The 23213-nt window shown below is 58.8% G+C and overlaps 1 protein-coding gene across 1 annotated transcript; it reads right to left on the bottom strand.

Moving 5' to 3' along the window:
• Window positions 1–1783: 1783 nt before the first annotated feature.
• Window positions 1784–18008, bottom strand: EFHD2 (EF-hand domain family member D2). Its single transcript, XM_056123128.1, has 4 exons — window positions 17630–18008; window positions 4610–4757; window positions 3674–3808; window positions 1784–2886 (listed from the first exon to the last, which is right to left on the bottom strand). Exons 1-4 carry the CDS (start codon window positions 17935–17937, stop codon window positions 2755–2757), a joined length of 723 nt encoding a protein of 240 aa, XP_055979103.1. The 5' UTR covers window positions 17938–18008; the 3' UTR covers window positions 1784–2754.
• Window positions 18009–23213: the final 5205 nt, after the last annotated feature.

Here is a 23213-nt window from a genome sequence, read left to right as displayed (position 1 = left end):
CCTCCTGGAGCCTGGAAGTGTCCCCAGCCACTGAGTGTCAGTCAGAAAGTGTTGGGGCGACAGCTGTGGGTGACCTGGCTGGGGTGGGACTCCGGGGACAATGTCTCTCAGGAGTGGCGCCAAGGCTGGCATGTGGGAGGCTGGGAGCCTGGGAAGTGGGGCAGCTGCTGTGGAATTTTACGTTTCAGGGGCTGGACATGGAGGTGGCAGCTGTTGCTTGGGCCCAGAAAGGTGGGTGGGGCTGGCAGGGCTTCTTAAACCCAGACGAATGGACGTTCTGGGGCTCTAAGAAGGTGTGACGGCTCTGGGAAGACTCTGGGAAGGCACCCAGGCAGGAGGGGGCCTGAGATGATGGTGGTGATTGGTTTGTTCTTTGGGCCACACCCAAGCGATGCTTAAGGGTGACTGTTGGCTCTGTGCTCAGGAATTATCCTGGTGGGGCTCGGGGGACCATATGGGATGGTGGGGGTCGAAGCCAGGTTGGCCATGTGCAAGGCAAGTGCCCTCTCTGCTGTGCTATCGCTCCCGCCTAGAGGCCTGGGAGGGTTTCAGCGACCCTATTTCTAGTCTGAATCACCCCAGGCTTTCATTATGCCCTCAGCCGGGGGTGGGAGTGTGTGTGTGTGTGTGTGTGTATGTGAGAGAGAGAGAGAGATAGTGAGAGGAGAGAGAGAGAGAGAGAGACAGAGACAGAGACAGAGACAGAGACAGAGAGACAGATTCCTTCTTCTTCAAGGCAGAGGGCTGACCACCCATGTCCACCACTAGGGGGCTGCAACAAGAAGCCTGATCCCCAGCAGCATCCCTCTGCCTAGGAATGCAGGCCCAGGAAGAGACGAGTACCACCCCCACCCCCACCCAAGACCTACCCGTTAAACAGATGTGGAGTCTGGGGTCCCGTGGGTGCCCCATTCGTCCGACTGTCCTCATTACCCTCACCCCAGACTGTGCCAGCTTGGGGAGCCTGAGGAGCCTCATGGTCTCAGGACCACCCCTGGCCACGTGTATGCGTCAGGTCCCCTGGACATGCTAGTATGGCTCCCGTGCATGTGCAGAGCAGGGAGGTCTGGCGGTGAGGTGCTCACACACAGCCTCTGCCGTGTCCTGGGCTGTACCTGGCTGCCCATATCTAGTGCACCCTTGGGATTTCCCGGCCGCCCTTTCTTGTCTGGGGATAAACCCGCACAGGCTAGTTGTCAGGATCTGGTGTGGAGCTTTTCGATAGGTCTTCAGGGCTACCATGTGTGAGTGAAATGTCACCGTCTTGGGGACACCTCCCTTGTCTCCTCTGGGGACCCCACACCTCGGGTTTCCCTCCGGCCGCTCCCAACTCACACCCACCCCCATCCACCATCAAGAAGCACACACACACGTGAGAATATATGATTTTTATCTTACTTTAGTTAAAAAAAATAATCGTACCACTGAATGAAGAAGTAGCACTTGCAGGGAATGTGTCGGGGGGGGGGCATCAGTGAGAAGGGAAGAGGAAAAATAAAAAAGCAGTAAGCCAAAAGAAAAGATCTATATTCATCTGTATAAACATATCTGCTAAGGCAAACGCAATCCGGGGCCAAGGCTGCTGGGACATGGGGTGGGGCATGGGGGGGCTGGGTGGGGTGGGGGTGGGGTGTCAGTGCCTCCTAAACTCTGCAAATTCTAAGGCCAAAAAAATAAAACCTCTGCAGGCCCGTGGGAGTTTCATGGGCCTCTTACTAAAATAAAGTGTTATCGAGTCTCACAAGCAGTGACGTTGGCAGATACACACACCAGAAGTTGCATACGGGTTTGGGGGAGTGGGGGCGGGGGGGGGGGGCTCGGCGGCCCCTTCACTTGTTGGGAACGAGAACCACGTCACAGTTTTCACGACACAGCAAAGGATACGCACACGCACGTGGGCACACTGGGAGCCGCGAGGGGCCGTGGTGGAAAGATGGGGACCAGTCCCGGCTGCTGCCGCCGCCGGTGACCGCGGGGGAGGGTGGGCGTGAAAGGGCTGAGACAGGACCCCCCCCTCCCCTGTTTACCCACCCCCTCACCTGCCCACGCAAACCACTTTAAAGCACTTCTTGATCGACTCCCAAGGAACGGAGCCGGGAGGGGTGCTGGCTTTCGGGCCCTGGCAGGGGCCAATACCTCGTCCCCACCCTCCTCTGGGGGAGCCCCCCGGGACCCTCAGGCTCGGTTTTCTGCCCCCTGGAGCCCCCGCTGCCCATGCTCCTGGGGTACAGTGGGCAGAGCGTGGGCTCCTGAGGTAGAATGGCACAGCTGCCCCTCCCCCAGCCTGTCTGGGCCCTTCCTGACTCCCATGTGTGTGGAGGGGGGCGAGGCTGAGAACAGGCCTGGGGGAGCAGGGAGCCTGGGACCAATAACCAGCAGATCAGCTCCCCAGCCCTGGGGGTTCTCCACAGGAGCACAACGGGGTGCAGGGGGACCTCTTCTGGTGGGGAAGTGACTGGGGATGGCTCAGGGGAAGGTGGGGAGGGGGGACGACACACAGCCGCACTGGGCTGGGATGGTGAAAGCCGTGCTGAGCAGGCAGTGCGGCAGCTGGGGGCCCAGTGCAGGGTTGGGGGGGAGGGTTTGGCCGGGGAGCCGACCGTGGGGGACAGGGCCCCTCTGAACCCCTCCACACGCAGCGCTTGCTCCGTTCACAGGTGTTTGTGGGGTATCTGGGGTGGTCCCCTCGCACGGATTGTGGGCTGGGGCTCTGGCCCGGGCTGGCCAGGCGGGCGGGCGGTCAGGCCGGCGCCTCTACTTGAAGGTCGACTGCAGCTCCTTGAAGGCCGCTTTCCGCTGCTTCATCTCCTCCGCCTGCTTCTTCCTCTCCTCCTGCTCGGCCTTGATCTCCTCCTCGAAGCGGCTGGACACATTGATGGCCTGGACCTGGGGGTGGGGTTGGGGGGGGCAGGCCGGGGGAGATGGGTCAGGCTTGGAAGGTCTCTGGCTCTAGGATTCGCCTGCTCTGGGGTCCCAGGTTATGCCGACTGAGCTTGTTCCTCCATGAAGAACTTCTAACCTCTGACCTCTGCCTGCTGTGCCACACAGACCTTTGCGGGGTGGGGGTGGGGGTGTGCGTGGGTCCCTTCCCACCCAATGCTTCCTGTCCTGAGGGGCCCAGCTGCATCCACTCCTCCCCTGGGGCACTCTCTCAGCCAGGGCAGCCCAGCGGTAGGGCCCTAGGAAGTCAGGGTCCAGGAGAGCTGCCCCTCCTATCACGGGGCTGCTGAGGGAGGCCTCCGGGTCTACCACACCCTACCCCTGTGGGGGTCGTATTCTCCCAGTCCTCTGGGGGGCACTGCCTTTTCAAGGGGGATGGTCCAGGGGGATGCAGCACAGGCACTGCAGGTGGGAGACCGGGGTCTCATCTCCAGCACTTCATAGTCCCCTAGGAGTGACCCCCTGCCTTCTCCCTTCCCAACATCAATCTGGAAGTAGCCCCTGATAACTGCCTGGTGTGCCCCCCCAACTAAAAATCAGAAACACAGACCCCCCCCCCGACTCACCCCAGCTGGGAAGGCCCAGTGTGTGGTGTGTGTGTGTGGGGGGGGGATGGACTGGGCGGGGAGTCAGCTCCCGCCTCCTGCCTGCAGGACCCCTGGGTCAGGGTGGGGAGCTGCTACCATTCAGGGAACCCCAGGCCCGCCCCCCACCTGGGGCTTCTGCCCCTCACCTTGGCTTCGAAGAAGTTCTTGGCGCCCTTGACCCCCTCAGTGGAGACGTCGATCTCGGAGAGGCGGGCCAGCACATGCAGCCCGCTGTCCTCCTGCAGCTCCCCCGCGGCCGCCTTGCGGAAGATCAGGAGGAACTGCACAGAGAAGGCGCAGCGTTAGGGCCCGGCCAGGGAGGAGGTGCCCACAAGGCAGAGCCAGAGACTTGGGCTCCCTGGGCTCCGTGCCAGGGAGCTCGTCCCCATCCGGTGCCCATCTCTCTGGGCTTCTGCTTGCCCGTCAGCACACCGGGCAGGAACCGGAATCCCTGGGCTCCTCCACCCACACTCAGCTCCCATCAGTGACAGGACAACTCAGCCTCCCAGAACCTGGTACCCTGGAGTCCCCCCGTCCCCAGACCAGTTTATTCTGAATTCCTTATTACTACAGGTACGGGATCCTGCCCGTTTGACAGAAAAGAAGGGAGGCTCAGCGATGAGAATTAAACACTCCGAAACCTCAGCTCTAGAAGGGGATGGAAGAAAGGTTTGAGGATGCAGGTTTGCTGACCTCTGAGCCCATGCTCTGGCTCCAATATGCCAGTGTGCCCCTCCCTGGCCCATTCTCTCTGGACCCACAGTGCCCTGGCACAGAGGAGACCCAGAAGAGGCTGGCCCATGGCCCTGGGCTCACAGCGAGGCCGGCCAGCGACCAGATGAAGCCCCCTAGCCCCACTCCAGGGCCGAACCCTCCTGCCCCACGCTCCAGGCCACTTTTGGAAATCATGGTGCAGACATGTCTCTCTGTCCATCCTCCTTCTGGCCCTGGGGGGCCTGCAGGAACCAAACTGCTCGCAGCAGTGCCCGGCTGGACGACCCAGCCACTCGTGAGCACTCAGCGACCAAGCAGGGGTGTGGGGGTGGGGCGGGCATCGCCCTCCTATGGGGAGGGAGACTCACCTCCCGGAAGCTGAGCTTGTTGTCCAGGTCCTCGTCTACCTCCTTGATCATGTTTTTCAGGCCCAGGTGGGTCTGGGGGGCTCCGAGTTTCTCCATCATGAGTTTGAGCTCCATCAGGTCAATGAAGCCATCCCGGCCAGCGTCATACCTGTAGGTGCAGAAGGACCCTTGAGAATCCCAGAGCCAGGGGGTGGGAGGGCTGGGGGCCCTGAGGGCGCCTCCCACCACACAGCCTCAGTCCAGGGGAAGTCCCCAGTTCTCGGCACGGTGACAGTGCAGTGGCTCTGGATAAGGGGCTTGCACCACGCACCTTCGCACATGTGGAATGAAGCCCCGGGCAAGAAGATTCCTAACTGGTGGGGAGTGGGTGGGGAGCTGGCCACACGCCTGGCGCTCTCATCAGCCTACCTGGACTCCTGCCTGTCTTGGGGGACAGAATCTGAGCTGGAGCCCAGGGAAACTGTGAGTGGCCCCCAAGGCCTCTGGTCAGTGTTGGTGCTGGGGACCCGGAGTCCCATTCGGCCTCACCTCCCACTCCCGGCTCTGGCATTGACTTGGGTCTCCCCAAGTGGTGCTGGGGGGAAGGGATGGCTGACCTGGGTCCTGCTCTAGGGGTTCAGGGCCTGGCTCAGCAGGGCTGGGGGCAGTTGGAACTATGCCTTAAGGTGCTGGAGGGAATATTGGGGTGCTAGAGATGGAGCAAGGGACCCTGTTCCCTAACCCCCTTCTCATCACTCAGGACCTTCCTGCGAGAGCTCATGTAAGAGCAACCATTCAAAAGCCTGTCTGTGGGGCTGGAGCTATAGCACAGCGGGTAGGGCAGTTGCCTTGCACGAAGCCGACCTAGGTTCGATTCCCAGCGTCCTATATGGTCCCCTGAGCACCGCCAGGAGTAATTCCTGAGTGCATGAACCAGTAGTAACTCCTATGCATCGCCGGCTGTGACCCAAAAAGAAAAAAAAAAAAAGCCTGTCTGTGCTGGAAACTTTGCATGATTTCTATTACTCGGCATTCATAAAAATCTTACTATCTTTCCTTACAGCCCAGCAGCATTCCACTGTGTGTGTGTGTGTGTGTGTGTGTGTGTGTGTGTGTGTGTGCATGAGTATGTGTGTACACGCGCCAGTTTGTTTATCATGCCATTTGCAGCTACCTGCAAGGAAATGGAGCTGGGAATCCAGGGACAACGGTAGAGGAAAATGGTCACACTGGCGTTAGAATGTCATCAACATGAACCCCTATCATTGGCAATGTAAAGCACAGAAATAAAATTAAGATAACTTAAAAAAAAAACACTTTTAAATTAAATTTTTTTTTTCCTTTTTGGGTGACACCCAGTGATGCTCAGGAGTTACTCCTGGCGGTGCTCAGGGATGCTGGGAATTGAACCTGGTTGGCCGGGTGCAAGGCAAATGCCCTCCCCTCTGTGCTATCGCTCCAGTCCCTTAATATAAAAGTTTTGAAAAAAAAAAAACAAAAACAAAAAATCCCAAACATCTCTTATTGCTCAGAGAGATTGAGTGGCCTGTCCAATGTCACACAGCAGTAAAGGAAGGAGCTGGGCTCCCCCACCCCCACCCCACCCCTGCCCCACAATGTCTGTCACCCAAATCTGCTCTGGGCCCAGTCCCCTGTTCTCACGTCCCGGGGCTGCTGGTGGATCAGACACGGGTGCCTGGAGCGCCGGGTGCAGCATTTGTGCGAGGAGTATAAATAGCTCCCCAGCCAGTGAGTCAGTGTTGGGAAGTGACGCAGCACAGGAACCTGGGCCTCCGGGCACCCCCTGCAGGGACCTGGGTCTGGGCCTTCTCCCACCAGGGGTCAGGGGCTGGGATGTGTGTGTGTGTGTGTGTGTGTGTGTGTGTGTGTGTGTGTGTGTGTGTGGGCAGTGCCCGTAGTGTGGGGTTGGGTCGGGCAGGTCCCTGCTCTCCCAGGTGAGGCTCCGGGGTGAGGTCCTGGCTTCTATCTGCAGAATCTGTGGCCTGTGGGCAAAGGATGCTCTCAACCCTCCTTTATCAGCTTTTCATTTGCGCCAGACTCCGAGGGTGTCCCGGTGCCCCCAGGGCTGTGCTCCAGGGCTTCCCCCAGCAGTGCTCAGAGGACCATTTGCAGAACTCAGGTCAGCATGGGCACTGGCCCCAAACTGCTTCTTTTTCCTCTTCCAGTGGGGGTGGAGGGGAGCATCCTGGCTGTGCTCAGGGGACCATATGGTGTCAGGGAGGGAACGTGAACCCAGGGCACCCTCCCCATCACCACCACTCCACTTCCCGGTTATTCTATGAACTTGGGAGCCAGTGAAGGTCAGCCAGTGCGCCAGGGCAGGGCCAACCCCTCTAGTTGCCCACAGACCGTGCTGCCTGGGCCGGCGGCTCAACTGCGGGGAAACAGCGTCTCCTTCCAAGCTGCTGTTTCAGTCCGGGCCACGCCAGGTGGCGCTTGGGGGCTGCTCCTGGCTCAGCGCCTGGCGGCTGCTCCTGCTGCTGCTGCTCAGGGCGCCAGGCGGTGCCAGGGATCAGACTCGGGCCTCCCGGCGTGCAGAGCAGGTGCTCAGCCCACTGAGCCTGTCTCCAGCCCGAAGCGGCAGTTCTCATGCAGGGGGGCGGGGTGCATCCCTGGGGACATTCGGCAACGTCTGCACATATTTTTCTTTTCTCCTCCCAGTCACTACTGGGCAACGAGAGGGGGAGTGGTCAGGGCGGCTCCTAATATCCACCCCCAGAAATGAACCGGGGCCAGACTGAGGAGGACTCTGCCCTCGGAGGTCACCCAAGGCTGCGAGGGGGTTCTGGAAAGGTCAGCTGTCCTCACTGGCATGCCGTGGGCCCCGTTTTATGACTGACTCTGTGTCAGGATGTGCTTCCTCCCCCCAGCCGCCCCCCGCCACTTCCCCACCCAAGTTCAGCAGTCCCGGGAGGGCATTACTGTGTCCCCTTGTGACCCTGTGTGTAAGGAGGGCGGGGTCACAAGGACTGTGGAGGTAAGCCCCGGGACCCAGTTCCCTGCCCCCTAGCCAGTCCCAGGCCAAGCTCCCACACGTGGTGGCTCAGCTCCAGAGGAAATGCAGATCCCGTGTCCACCCCTGGAAGGCTGGGCTCTGCCTCTCAGTCCCTGGCCGCTTCCAGGCCCAGCTGGGCCGCAGCTCAAACCGCCGGCAGCATCAATCAAAGGTCAATCAATTATGGGGGCGGCCCCCTAGGGGACAATGCTGTGCTGGCTACGGGGCCAGTAGATCCATCATTCTGGGGAGGTGGTGGAGGGCAGGGCCAGGCCAGGTGCTGGGTGGCCACACTGCAGGGGTGTTCCAGGTGATAGCCCCAGGGAGCAGACCCCGCTCCCTCCCGCTCCCCACCGCCCCCATCATGGACTGTGGGCTCCGGGCCTTGGGACTGAACCAGATTACCCAGGTTCCAGGGTCAAACTCCTGAAGGTCTGGCTGCGCGTGGACTCCGCTGAGACTGACCTAGGTCTAAGCCCCAGCCCTGCTCCCTGCGGGGGTAGGGCCACCTTCAACTTGCTCACTGACCTCAGGGAAGCAAAGGACTCAAGAATGAGGCCAACAAGATGCTCCAAGCTGCCGCTCAGCTCAGAGCCTGGCCCGCAGGAAGCTCATACCCTACCCTATCTGTAAGAATCAACACTAACCAGTGACTGTTGTTGGCATTTACCTTATTATTATTATTGTTGTTATTATTATTATTTATTTTTGGATGGGGGAAGTTTGGAGCCATACCCAGAGGTGCTCTGAGATCACTCCTGGGGGTGCTCTGGGGACCACATGTGGCGTTGGGGCTGAATCAGGGCTGGCCCCGTGCAAGGCAAGTGTCCTACCCACTGCACTACATCTCCGGCCCCTGACATTCACCTTTGAGGTGGACTGGGATCATGGGAAATACCTGGCACAGAACAGAAGCTTAAACCCGCTCAGTGACAAGCAGCTGTTTCACTGGCTTCTCCCCCCAGGCGCAGGCCCGATGGTATTTATTGGTTGGGAGAAAACTGACCTGGTGGCAGAGGGTCCAAGTGACCTGATCCAGAGGTCCAAGTGTTCCCTTCTCTGAAAGTCCCCCAAATCCCTCCACCCCCCCCCCCCATTAGGCCTGGTTCAAAGACCTGGTCACCTGGGGAAGTGGAAGCCCTGGGAGGGGGGTGGGGGCGTGGCGTGTACTTCCCCCCCCCCTTCCTCTGCTGTCCTTGCCCTTCCTCTGACAGGGAGGTTAGTCACTGTCCTGCCAGCAGTGGGCAATGGCCACACGGGAGGCGGGATGATGGCCCAAAGGGGCCGGTCAGACGGGAACAGGACCTGTCCCTGGTGGGAAGCCCCCACCCACGCCCCCACCCTCATCCGCCTCTCCCTGAACTGAAACCAAGGCCGCGGGCAGCTCAGATATCCTGGGAAAGCGAGTGAGTGCACAAGAAGCTTCCCGGTACTTGAGGGGAGCAGGGGCCCGAGTGGGCAGTCACGCCACCCTGCCCTGCCCCCAGAGCCACACAGCTGGTCGTGAGCAGGCCTGGCAGGGGCGGAAGCATTCCGGCTTCCCACCTCCTCTTCCTCCTCCTCTGCCTCACAGGGAGGGAGCCCGATCTCCATCTCAAGCTGAGCCTTGGGTTTGGGGGCTGGGCCAGGGAGCACCCAGGGCTGGGGGCTCGCCACTGAAGGGAGGCTTCCAGAGCCTGGCACCGCGCCCACATTCCTCCTGGCCGCCCTCTGAAGGGCCCTGGACAAGGCAGCTGCTCCCGCGATGCCCGAGACAAAGTCGCCCCTCCCCCCACCCTCACGCCAACTGACTCTGCCCTTCGAGCAGCACCGCCCAGCCCTTGTGCCGATAACCTGGAGGCCCGGCTGGGCGGTTGGCGCTGGCTGGCTCAGGTGCCTTCCCACTCCATGCCCGAGTCACCATGAGCTGCTACTCTCTGCTGAGCACCAACCCCAGGCAACCCCCGGGCCCTGCCGTTGGCATCACCTCCTCCTAGGAACTCACTGCCGCCGCGGGTTTGAATCTCCCGGGTTACAGACCGCAGACGGGACTCCGAGACTCAGAGAGGAAGTGACTTGGCTAGGGCCACAGCTGAGATCTCCAGCCAGGCCTGACTGAAACTGGGGGGTTGGGGAGGGTAAGTGCTTTAACTCACGATCCTGTGCCCTGACAGAGAGGAGAGAAACCGGAGTCTGAGAACCTCAGGGGCTGGGAGGGACAACTGGGGGGGGGGGGGGCGCGCGTGCTTCATTTGGAAAGCGGTGTGGGTCAGATTCCTAAGGCAGCATTTCTGCTCTGGGGTCGAGATTGCCCCCACGGGCGGGAGGCTCCCTACTTCCCCATAGGCGACCTAGTTTGGCTCTGGAAATATTCCAGGCGGCCCCTTCCCAGAATGCCTGCTGTGCTGGCCTGAAGATGAGAGAAGAAGGCAGTGCCCCAGCCACCACCCTAGGGGAGGGTAGGGACAATGGCTCAGAGAGATGGGACACGATTCTGTCCATCCTGATGTCCACCCCGGGGGCCTCGGCCCTGGCTCCTGTCTTTCTCTAGAGTTCTGTCTGATGAACAAAGCTGCAGAGGGCGGGGTGGTGCTTCCAGAACCAGCAGCCCTGGCCTCAGCATTCAGACCTGCCCCACCCCCACTCCCAAAGGGCCTCGGGTGATTCCAGGCCCCTTCTGTCTGTCTGTCTGTCTGGGGACAGGGGAAACTTTCCCTGGGGGCAGGAAAGTTCTGTACAAGGCTTTGTCTCTCCCCCCCCCCTTTGGGGGGGCATATAAGGCTGGCGCCCACAGGGCTCACGGCTACAGTCCCACAGCCCCAACTCAGATCCCCTGACTCAGAGGGGAAAACCCAGTGGCTCCCCACTTCCTCTCCTCCTATCTGCGGAATCTGACACCAGGTGCCAGCGGGGTGTGTGTGTGTGGGGGGGTGACTCAGCTGGAGCACTTCTCAGGGTGTGAGTGTGTGTGTGTGGTGGGGGGGGTGCTCCGGGGGGGTGCTCCTGGCTGTCAGCAGCAGAGTCTGCCGGGGGACATCCTGGCCTCTGATGCTCAGGCCCACTGCACACCGGGCCCAGGCCTGGGACGGGCGTCACCCCACCTGCCCAGCGAGCAGCCTGACCCCCATGCCATCCTGCTCCCCAGCTCACCCTGCCTCCTCCCCCTACTGCCTGCTGTCCTAATAATGAGCTACAATGTGATTAGAGGAGGGCCCGAGCACAGCCCTTGCCTTGCTGAACTGGGTTCACCTCAGGCACCCCATATGGTCCCCTGAGTGTCAACAGGAGTAATTCTTGAGTGCAGCCAGGAGTAACCCTTGAGCGCTGCTTATGTCTCCCAACACTGCCCCCCAACCCTGTCCCGCAAAACAAACAAACAAACCCAACAACAACAAAAAGGGATTATAGGGAACTTTCACAGCACACCCAAGGGCTCCACAGCACACCCAAGGGCTCCAGTGTCTAGAACCTAAATCCTGCTATACCCTCCTCTCACAGGACTTTCCTGCAGGCCAACCTGGAGCAAGTGGGTTTGGGAGGCGCTGCTTAGACTGTCCTGGGCACACCTGGTGGGTCCTGTTAAAAAGCTGACTGAAGCAGTGGATCTTGGGTGGCGCCCATGGGTCAGGAAGCCTGGGGCGAGTGTGTGTGTGTGTGGGGGGGGGGGAGGGCTTAGGTGTGGTGCTGATCTGTGTGATGATTCTGCCCCCTGAGGGTCCCAATGAAGCAGGGGCCTTGGGAGTCAGACCCACATTCATATCCTGTCTCTGTTCCCACCATCTGTGTCACCTCCCACAGGCTAAGTCACCCCTTCCCTCTAGCTTTATTGGTACACTGTGATGCTACCTTTTTTTTTTCCTTTGGTGTGTGGGGGGGCTGTATCCTGCAATGCTCAGGGCTAAGTCCTGGCTCGACTTAGGAAACCAACCAGAGGCAGTGCCAGGGAACCAAACCAACCTGGGTCGGCTGCACTGCATGCAAGGCCAGCACCCTGCCCGCTGTTCTATCTCCAGCCCCAATTACTTTTTTTTTTTTTTTTTTTGCTTCTTGGGTGACACCTGGCAATGCTCAGGGGTTACTCCTGGCTCACGCACTCAGAAATTACTCCTGGTGGTGCTCGGGGGACCATATGGAATGCTGGGAATCGAACGTGGGTCGGCCGCGTGCAAGGCAAACGCCCTACCCACTATGCTTTCACTCCAGGCCCCCAACGACTCATGGGAAGTTCAAGTTCAGGAAAGTTGAGCTAGTGGGCTTGACTGCTGGCAGAACAGGGACGACAGCGGCCCCCACTCCAATTCCCTGGGCCTGGCTCTGGCCTCATGCCCTTTTTCGTTGGCCAGAACCCCGTTCTGGCTCCAGGAAAAATTGAAGTCAGCTGAGGATGGGGTGAGGGCGGCTGAGGCTGAGAGGCTGGCTGCTCCCTGCTTCACCTCTTCAGGGCCGGACCTCTGACCTGACCTCCCCTCACCGAGGTATCAGGGCCTGGGCTTCCAGGCCTGACCCCAAAGGTCAAGGAGGAGGGGAGACAGGCAGGAAGGGGCAAACCAAAGGGGAAGTAGCAAAAGTCAGCAGAGGAAGTGAGAGCAGCCGTGACTCAGGCAGGGCCAGCGTGGAGGACAGAGCTGGGGGAAATTCTCCTCTACCGGGAAGCCAGGCACTGGGTTGCAGCAGGGGGATCCCCCCTCCCCATAAACACAGTTCCTACTTTGGGCACTGATGAGAACCTTGGAGAAGACAGTCCCTCTCTAAGCCTCTGTTTCCTTGTTGGGAAAACGGGGATGATGAGGATCCCCAGCTGACGGCAGGTGGGAGGACTCATAGCACCTCCCTAGAAACAGACCCCAGCACCCACCAGGGCACGTGCACTGGCTCCACCAAAGGAGGCTGTATGGGGGGCTGCCTGGCGGGGAGATAAAGAAGAACCCTCCACCCCAGCCCTGCGGGCTGACCCTCTCTGCCCCCAAGGACCCGGCCGCCTTCTCCGAGATGTGACCCATCTCGAGGGCAGCACCTTCACACTTGACCGAATCCTTGGAAACCTGCACACAGCACAGATCTCCGAGCACAACTTGCTGATCATGGGTGATTTTTGTTTTTCAGTGACATCCAGGGCTGGGGAGGTGACTCAGCGGGCTGGAGGGTCTGTTTTGCATGCAGGCATCATGGAGAGTGGGTTCTGGGCACTGATATAGGAGCAGCACTGAGTAGCCCAGGGGCACATGACCGCAGTACCCCACCCCCCCGGGAAAATTTAAAACCCGAAACCCATCCTCATGGTTTACAGCCAGACACGAGGATGATCTCTTTCCAAAGGTTCGGTGTGCCAGAGGCCACTCTCAGTGACACTTGGCCTGATGGGTCCTGCTTGGGGCTGACAGGGTATTAGGGCCCTGGGGTCACACAGGCCGGGCAGGGCTGGACAGGTGCTAGGGAAGGAGCTCAGAGCCTCCAGGATACCGGGCACATGCTCTATCCCTCTGCACTATCCCCCTGGCTCGGGACTTTTTCAGCTTAATCCTCGGAACTTTACCAGGTATGTTCTTTAGCCCCCTGGCAAAGCTGCGGTCAGCCATGCCCGGTCCCCCAGCTGGGCAGCAGCAGACAAACGCTAACGTTCTGTATCACTCGAAGAGACGCTGCTTGTCTGCGCGCCCCCCCAACCCATTTTCCCCCCCTGCCACCTGCCTTCCACGTAATTAAGTGATAATGAATTCACTTCCCATTTTTATTATCTATCAGAGCCATATGTAGCTGTCAATCAGGGCGTCTGTTCAGCGGGAGCGAGGGCTCTTGGGCTGGGTCCCTGCAGCTCTGGCCCAAAGCAAGAGGGCTGGTGCCAGCCTGTAGGTCCGGGCAGCTCCAAAGCGGGGAGGTGGGGGCAGCCGGCAGCTTCCTGGTGCCCCTTCCTTGTCAGGCCAGATGCCCACCACGAGGGCTGGGAAAGCCAGTGTGGGCAAGCTACTTCCTTTCTTGGAAGCAACAGGACAGGGAGCAGGGCACTTGCCTTGCACCTGGCCAACCCGGGTTCAATTCCTGGCATCAATGTGGCCCCCCCCAGGCCTGCCAGGGAATGATTCCTGAGCACAGAGCCAGGAGTAAGTAAGCCCTGAGCACTCCAAAACAAATGAAAGAAGTTCTTGCTCTGAGCCCCAATACTGGGTTCTTAAGCGCCCGGAGGGCACCCTGTGGGGTGGATGCTGCTGTCCCTGTCCTCGGGGTGCTGGGAGGGCAAGCCTGCCTCCCGGGAAGTACCTGGCGCAGAGTCAGGGGGGCGGGGAAGTGTGAGCAGCAGGGCTGGAGCGACACCTGGGGTGGGCAGGAGGGAGGAGGCTGCCTCACAGAGGCTGACACAAGGGGTCAGGAGATGGCGCCTGGGGGCAGGGCCGGGAACTAGGCCAGCGGACAGCTTCCTCGGATTCCTCAGCAGTTCCGGGATCACGCGCCTTTGCCAGGGCTCACCTTACAAGGACCTATGCCACCCGCCCCCAGCCCCCTCCACCCCCTCCCCTTGCTGGGCTGTCAGTCTAGTGCTGGGCCCCCAGGAGGCTCTCTAGAGCTCTGCGTTCCCCTCTAGCCTGAGGAGTCCAGAGACTCCTGGACGGGGAGCGGGGCCGGGCACAGCCAGAGGCTGCACACGAGGGTCATAGAGAGCAGGTATGGCAGTGGACACTGCCTCTCTGGGTTTGCAGGTCCCACGCGGGACCTTCCCGTCCCCTGGCCATCACCTCCCTCATCCCCAGTGCCATGCCCAGCCACTGAAGACCACCCTGGGGCCTCGAGCAGGTCATGCCATTTTTCTGGATCTTTGTTCCCTCTTCTTTGAAATGGGGCTGAGGGCTGGAGCCCACCCTGAGACTTCTCTCAGCCGGAAATTACCCTGACTGTCCACGGATGGCCAGTGGGGGTGGAAATTGGCATCTTCCCTCTGTCCTGTTTTCCACTGCCACTGACCACCCATGAGTAGTCAAACACACAAGGGAAGGAGTACCATCTAGAAGGGGGACAGGAAGGAACCCCCGTGGAAATAAAGTCCTCCTTGGGTCGCTTTTGGGAATCATCAGAGACAGCGTGCTCCTTTTACAGATGGGCAGACTGAGGCCCAGGGGGCACAGACAGGCCAGGTCACTGTGGAAAGAGTCTGGACAAGCTCAGGCTTCCGGATCCCAGTTACTGCTCCCATCGCCTGTCCTGGGCTGGGGGTGGGTCCTTCCCAGGAGGTCAGCCGGGGCTGCTAGGGAGGAAGGGGCTCACCAGAGCGCTGACCCCAGCATCCTGGCTGTGTGCCGCAGCCCCTGCTGGGGCCCAGGAGGCTGCCGCCCCACTTGGGCCGCGGCAGCAGAACGGGGTTTTGTCCTCCCTGAGAGCGTGTCTGTTGGCTGTTCACAGCCCGGACGCGCTGGCACAGAGAAGTCTTGTTTCCTTGAATACAAAATCTGCAGCCTTCCCTCCTTGCCAGGGCCCCGGCGGGCTGCACTTCCTTCCCTAGAGGACCAGCGCCCTGGCCCCTTCCTGCCGCCCTCGCCACTCCTAAAACCGCAGCAAACAGCCAGGACCAAGAGGAGGCTTGCAGGGGTCCGGCTCCCCCCAAGCCATCATCAGAGGCCTCCCTCATCACACATGTACTCCCCCTCCCCTGCCCCCCAAACAGCCTCTCTGAAAGCAAGCTTGGCTCTGAAAACGCAGCTGGAAGCTCGTTCCCCTCATCACATACACATTCCTGCCATCCATGCCACGGGCTCCTCAATCCCTTGCTCATCAGGGGTGTTTGGATTCTCCCCAAAATATCTCCATCATTTGTGTGTGTGTGTGTGTGTGTGTGTGTGTGTGTGTGTGTGTGTGTATGCGGGGTGGGCAGCGATGCTCTGTGAGCCCAAGAGGAGGGCGGCTCTGGGGAAAAGAGGAGACGGGCTGGCAGCGGGGGCAGGAGGCAGGGCCAGGAGCAGGAAGCCGAGCCGGGAGGGGGTGCGTTTCCCACGGGCAAGCAGGTGTCTGTGGCGGGACAGCCAGAAGGGCGGCAAGAACACGGGTTCTGCAGTCCCAGGGCTGGGTTCAAATCCCCGTGGCATCGTTTTCTGGCTGTGTGGTCTTGGCACGCTCCTTAACTTCCCTGTGCCCAGACTCCCCCAACTGCACCATGGTGATGGTTCTGTGCCCGGGGTTGTGGGGAGGACGCCCTGTACTACTGATCCTGGGATCTCTGTGACGGCAGCATCCGCTCGCTGGCACTGCCCCTCCCCCTGGGCTCCGGCCCCAAAGGCGCAGAATGTGAAGCTGCACCCCGCGGAGTGTTCAGCCCACTGTGTTCAGTTTCTCGGACACCCTGGGAGGGCTACTCCTAGGCTGGGTAGAAACTTTAGGGCTTCCAACCAACACCCTGGAATCAAGGGTCGACTCCTCCCTCCAGCCTGAGGATGTCCATGCAGACCTCCGAGGTGCGGACAGACAAGGGCTCAGCTCCTCCCGGGCTGACCTGGCACTCCCGGGAGGGAACCAAACACCTCTCCTCCTGTCTTAGGGCTAAATGAAGAAGTCAGCCTGGAGAAGTTGAAAAGAGCCTTTCTCGAGCTGTGGGTCTGCAAACCTCCCCAAGCTTTCTGCTAGGGCAGGGTCAGCCACATGCAGCTGAGGCTTTGAGCTGTGAGCTCGAACCCCAGCCAAAGGGATTCAGCAGCATCCCTGCTCTCCTGGGGGGCGGCGGGACTCCCGAACTCCCCCACTGGAGAGCCCGGCCTCTCACCTTCAGAACACCTCTATGCACTGTCCCCCAACCAGACCCCAGGCAGTTCCCACCTCGGGAACCTGATCTGAGCAAGTGGATGAACATCAGGACGTGGGAACAGGCACTGAAGGGAGGGGGTCTTTGTTCGTGACCACAAACCTGGCTGCCCAGCCGCCAGGACCTGGAGATACGGACCTGGGGCTTGGTCTAACATCTCCATACAGACACTAAGAGTTTGTTTATTTTTTGGGGAGGGGGAATGTAGGGGAAGTGTTGAGCTGATGGCATGGGGGACAGGCCTGTGTTGAGGGCACAGCATTGAGGATTGTACGGAGTGAGAGCATGAGGGCAATCATGGGAGGTGTGGGGCATGGGGGAGCCCTATGTGAGGACGGAAGGAAGATATGGGGTGGAGGGGCCCCCAAGTGGGGCGGGAAGGGGGCTTCCAAGGAAAGCAGGGGACACTGACTGCCCAGCTGAGTACAGGCAGGGGCCAGTGGGCAACAGGAACAAGGGGGAGGAGAAGATTCAGCCCCCAACAGATAATTTCGTGGCGCAGAGCGGTACAGAGGGTGAAGGGGCCCTTCCTGGGGAGACCGCATGGGTTAAGGATGGGGGGCTCGGCAGAGGAGGGGATGGGGCTGGTCACAGTTTGCTTGAATAACAGGCGGGAGGTGGGGTGGGGGTGTCTGCGCAGAGTACATGAGAAGGCTCCCCGAAAGGAAGTCTTGGGGTGGAGGGAATGGTCACCTCTGTGGAGGGCCTGGGAGTGGAGTGTTTTTGACCCGCGTGGGGGTGGGGTAGGGGGAATTTGGATAGCTGCGCGCGTGTATGGGGGGGGAGGTGGTGTGGCGGGACCCGAGGCCATGAGGTCCTGCGTCGTGCAGTTGGCGGGTGTGGGGGGAGGGGTGTGTGTGTGTTGGGGGGGGGGGGAGGAAAGCGTCACTAACAGGGCAGGGGTCCTAGGCCAGAGACCCAGTGTCCAGACCCATAGGGATCGTGGCAGTGGGGAACGGAGGAGCACCTGGGGGTGGGTTCTCGGGATCATCCGGAAGGAGACGCGGGGTCTCCGGGGCGCCAGCGCGCACCTCCCGCGTCCCGAGGGTCCCATCGCCCAGAGCCGGGGTGGCGTGGCCGTCTGCAGACGCAGCAGCAGCAGCAGCAGCGCGGCTGTGAGTTGGAGGGGGGCGTCCCGGAGCCAGAGGCGCCCCATCCCTGATGTCGCAGAGGTCCCAAGCCTGGGGGCGGGGGTGGTGGGGGGGGCGGCGGCGAGCGCGGGCTCGGCGTTAGCGGGGTGGGGAGGGGGGGGGCGGTGGACACTCACTCCTTGAACATCTTCTCCATGTCCTTGATCTGCTTCCTGGAGAACTCCTTGAACTCGGTGTAGGGGTTGAAGACGCGCCGGCTGGGCGACTGGGGCTCGCCGATGCCCTGGTTGAGGTCGGCGCGCCGCAGCAGCTTGGCGCTCAGCTCGTCGTCCGCGCTGCCCAGCGCCTCGGCCGCCGCCTCCTCGGCCGCCGGCCCCGCCGCCGCCGCCGCCGCCCCGTTGAGCCCGGGCTGCGGCGGCGCGGGGGCCTCGCCCTCCATCTGCAGCCGGCGACTCAGCTTGCTGGCCAGCTCGTCCGTGGCCATGGTGGCGGCCCGCGCGGCGCTCGCCTGCGCCCGGCCCCCGCTCGCCGCCCCCCCGCGCGCCCGCGCCGCCGCCGGTGCCGCGCTCGGCCGCGCTCCTTCCTCTTCCTGACACTCCCCGGGCCGGCGCCGCCCCCGAAGGTGGGACTCGCCGCCCCCCGCGCCCCGCCCCCGCCCCGCCCCGCCCTCGCCCCGCCCCGCCCCGCGCGCGCCGCGCCCGGGGGGCCGGGATGGGGGGCCGGGGTGGGGGACCCCTCGAGCGCGCGCGCGCGCGCACTTCCACACGCCCGCGTCATTGTTGGGAGCCGAGTGGGAGCTAGTCGGGGCTGGGGGGCGTCGAGGGAGAGGGGCTCCTCCCCCCCTGCAGTTTGGGGGTGGGCCGGGGGGGTGTATGTGTGTGGGAAACCCGGCGCGGGGGTGATGGTGTGTGTGTGGGGGGGGAACACCGCCCCCAACCCCTTCTATGGAACCCCTACGCGGCGAAACGGTCGAGCAGGGGGCCTACTAGGACACCTCCTCGGTTGCCATGGAGACGGCTCGGCTCATCCCGGGCTTGCAGGGGTCTGCAGCAGGTGGACCTGGTGGGCTGGAGGCACCCCCCGTTTAGATGAAACCGTGCCTGGAGCGGTTGGCACCTTTTGGGGGAAAGAGTCGCAGGGGCTGGGATCCAACCCTGAGAAGTCCAGCCCCCTCGGTGGGAGCCCGCTAAAAGGGGAAGGGTCTGGTCCCTGACCGCAGCGGCAGTGCCATCGCGCGGGGGACGTGGAAGACAGCTGCACCCTGACTGTCGCCTGGGACCCCCCTTCTAGGGAGCCGGTGGGGAGATTTAGTGTTGCACGTTGGGAGGTGAGTAGAAGGGAGCTCTCCGTACAAAGTCTTGGGGGCTGGTGCCGGCTTTGGGTAAAGGGGAAGAGATTCCTCTCCTGTTCTTTCACCTCACATTTTTCTTTTATTTTGGGTTTTGGGGCCACACCCGGTGGTGCTCAGGGCCTCCTCCTGGCTCTGTGGTCAGGGGTCACTCCTGCAGGTGTGCAGGGAACCATCCATGACCCTGGGGGATCTAACAGGGCCTGCCTCAGGCAAAGTGAGTGCCTGAAACCCGATCCTATCTCCCAGACCTCTGGTCAGTCACCTTCAAACCGAAAAGCGAAAAGCGGTGGACCTCCTATCTGGAGCTGGGGGTTAGTTAATGATACAGGTCTTTGGGCTCCAATCCAAAGACTGACTGAATCTGCAAGGTTGTGAGGGGGTGTTTCTGAGCTCTGAAGGCTGAGAATCACTGATCTAGGACTGTGCTTTATTGGGAAGGGGTTGGGCATATTCTCTAAACTATTAGGGGGCAATGTTGAAGAAATTGCTTAGACATTTCTAACCCTATTGCTTAGGGTTAGAAATTGCTCCCATCAGGGACTTGGAACACTTGTACAGTGGGGAGGGTGCTTGTCTTATAGGAGGCCAAACTGGGGTTCGTTCCACAGCATCGCACATGGTCCCCAGAGCACTGATAAGAGTGATTCCTCATGCAGAGCCAGTAGTGACCACTGAGCATCCTCACTGTGGCCCAAAAACAAATTAAAAAAATAATTACTTCCATCAGTCTGCAGGGAGACGATGAAAGCAGGGCTTTGAGATCAGGGCTCGGCAGTTGGACAACAATTGTAAAACCAGCAAACGCATAAAGCAAATTGCATAGAGCAGACCCTTGATTGATGTTTCTCTGCCATAATTTAAGAATATCGCTGCCTTAATTTAAAAGGTATTTATGAATGTGGGGCTGGAGTACAGCAGTAGAGTGCTTGCCTTATACGTGGCTGACGAGAGTTTTATCCCTGGCATCTCATATGTGAGTGATTCCTGAGTGCAGAGCCAGGAGGAATCCTTGTGCAGTGCTGGTTGTGGCCCCCAAACCAAAATGGCATTTACGGTCAAATGAAATCGGGGAAAAAAACATCAGGGCGGGGAAAATGAAAGTTTTTATGGACTTATTTGTGAGACTTCTTCTGAGTCTAATAAGGGACATTTAAATGGCAGTTTTGTTTTTCAAAGCTCTGAGTAAATTTTCAGATGGACTTGGGTGGTTTGACCTAACTTGTACAGACAGGTTTTTTGAGTTCCCAAGTGGCCTTGCCAGATCTATCACAAGTACAATAGTGTGTGTGTGTGTGTGTGTGTGTGTGTGTGTGTTTTAATTAAATGCAAGAGTAGGGATAGGGTGTAGATAAAAACACTTAAAATGCCTGTGGAGACTTGGGTTTGCCAATTAGACTTCCTTACAATGCAGCTATTACTTCCAAAGATCTGGAAAACATCAACTTGTCCTAGCCTATGATTGACAAGGCTCTCCATGAAACAGGTCTGCCTTTAGGATGAAATATTTTGTGTCTGCTTGATGTGGGAGCAAACTTTTCACTGTGAAGAGATTATGTGAGGGTTTGCCTTCTTAAAAAACTATCGTAGGGGCTTCAGAGAGAGCACATGGGTTAAGCCTCTTGCCTTGCGTGTAGCTGACCCTGGCCCACCTATGGTCCCTCAAGAATGACCTGAGCACTATGCTCAAGGCTGTTTTCCACAAGCTCGGACAAGCCTCACCCACGAGGGAACCTGCAGAAAAAGTCAGGTATGCAGGACCTATGACTGAAATCTCCAAGCTTGCTCTGAGTGGGACTGGGCCTCCTTCCCCCAGCTCCCAAGATTTCTAGTAGCTTGGCAGTCACACCCACAAACTGCCCCTGGCACCTTATACTCTCATCAATGACCAAGATCCAGAGACTCTGAAATAAAGCTCTCAGAAGACAGTGACATAGATCTTACCCACAAGTGAATCTGCTCTATAATCATATTCTAAATTTTATATATTATTCAGAATTCCTGGAACATGCGACCACGCGAGCTCTCATACTCTACCCCACTGATGTACCAAAAGTAGCACACATTTTTGGGGTTTAACAAACATGTTTGTAATCTCTGATACAAGGGCTTCATGGCTCCAGGATGAAATCCAACAATCTTCACACACTTTCCTCTTCACACATTGGGAAGGTGCAATGGTGGTGGGATTGGTGTTTAAATATTAAATGTAATGAATCTTTGTGAACAACTTTATAAAAAAAAAAAGAATGACCTGAGCACAAGCCAGGAGTAATTCCTAGCACCATCAAGGGTGGCCCCAAAACAAAATGAAAAGTTATATATATATACATATATATACACAAACACACACACACACACACACACACACACACACACACATATATATACAGGCTGGAGCGATAGCACAGTGGTTAGGGCGTTTGCATGCAGCCAACATGGCTAACCCGAGTTCGATTTCTCTGCCCCTCTCAGAGAACCCGGCAAGCTACCAAGAGTATCTCGCCCCCACGGCAAAGCCTGGCAAGCTACCCATGACGTATTTGATATGCCAAACACAGTAACAACCAAGTTGCACAATGGAGATGTTACTGGGCCCGCTCGATCAAATCAATGAACAACAGGAGGACAATGACAATGATATATGTGTGTGTGGTGTGTGTGTGTGTGTGTGTGTAGTGAAAAACCTGGGGTTGTATTTGAAGTATTCACACAGGCTGTATGTGTTAAGCTTCCTGGTAGTCAGCCACTTGGTCTGTGCGGATACAAACCAACCCTAAGGAGAAAGGGCAGCCTTGCAGGACGCAGAGTTGGGGGGATTCCTGACCATCACTCAGGGCATTTTGTGGAAGGGGGAAGAGCACAACCCCGAAGCCTTGTTGGTCTCACTCTGGGCAGAGCCTGTGAAAGATATTCTGTCCCCATGACCTGCTCGTGAGCCCCTTTAACACTGCTTGCGTGGGTTTTGGCACTGGTTCCCAGGTTTTGAGAATTCCACGAACCAGGCTCCAAGCTGAGCTTTCATTCCCATTTGGAAGTCATGGGCCTTGCCTGTGCGTACAACTTTTCTTTTCCCTCTTTTTGAGTCACACCCGCTGTTGCACAGAGGTTACTCCTGGCTCATGTACTCAAGAATTACTCCTGGCGGTGTTCAGGGACCATATGGGATGATAGGAATAGAACCCGGGTTGGCCGCGTGCAAGGCAAATGCCCTACCCGCTGTTGTGCTATGGCTCCAGCCCCGCGTACAACCTTTGACTGACTCTAAAGTCAGAGCTGTGTGCTGGCGCTGCCTTTCATTTAGACTCTTTCTTCTTGTTTACTTCTCTTTGGTATTTGAACTGCATCTAACAGTGCTCAGGGATTAATCCTCACTCCTTTCTTGGGGCCTGAGTGTGGGGTGAGGTGGACCACTCTCAGTGGCACTCAGGGAAACACGGGGTGCCGGGGATGGAATTCGGGGCTCCCCCACACTTAAAAGCCTGCACTCCAGCCCTTGGATCTGTCTCTCTGACCTGATTTAGACTTCTTCCTTTTGAGGTCATTGAACTTCCGGAAAAGAACTTACTGGAAAAGCAAAGAAAGGAGCAAAAGAAGATAAGGTAGCGTTAACGAAGGAGCTCAGGCAGATCCCGAAGCTTCCAGGAACTCTCCGCTACCAGATCCTTTGAGGAAATCACTTCAGAATGACCCTGAGTGCTGGGCCCCAAGCAGAAAGAAATGGTCCAGTCTGGTGACACATTACAGCATTATTTGGTCATGTGGAAAGAATGATCTTCAGGAAAAAATCACACCCTCAGCAAAGGGTTTTAACAGAGGCAGGGGCGAGTGAGAGCCAATTCTGACAATATTCCAGGGCGATTCTGGAGCTCGACAGACTTAGTCATCACCAACTTATGTTTTTTTTCTTCCTCCCACATCAACTTGTGTAACTGTCTTTGGGGAGGGGTAAAGTAATATTAAGAAAAACAAGAGCATTTTGAAGAATGGGAGAGATGGGGAGAGGTTGAGGGGAAAAGCTTTCTGGTAAGGGGGCACAGGGAATGAAGGCGGAGGGACATTCCACAGCCTGAGGGAACACGTGAGGGAGAGGTCCTTCCAATCTGAGATGTTGGGGAAAGTCATTGGTGATAAAGTTGGCTAGTAAACCTCATCCCTCACTCAGCACTTTCACAAACATCCTCGCTCATTAATCACTGCACATACGATGGAGTTGCCAAGAATCCCTGGATAGACTGAGAAAGATGCACAGAGGCCGGGGTGCAGGGAGAGGCGGACACACCCCAGTGCCATCAGAGAGTTAAGGGTGGGGCCCAGGCTCCAAGCCTGTTGGCGCTCAGAGACATCCTCTGTGTCTGGGGACAGGAACAGGTGCTGTGGGTCTGAGTGGGGAGGGCGGGCCTGCTGGGGCC

Source organism: Sorex fumeus, unplaced genomic scaffold, assembly GCF_029834395.1.
Source record: "Sorex fumeus unplaced genomic scaffold, SorFum_2.1 ptg000047l, whole genome shotgun sequence".
In the NCBI taxonomy this organism is placed as follows: domain Eukaryota; kingdom Metazoa; phylum Chordata; class Mammalia; order Eulipotyphla; family Soricidae; genus Sorex; species Sorex fumeus.
Note: the sequence above shows the minus strand (reverse complement) of the source record. Positions and strands in the feature narration are given on the sequence as shown.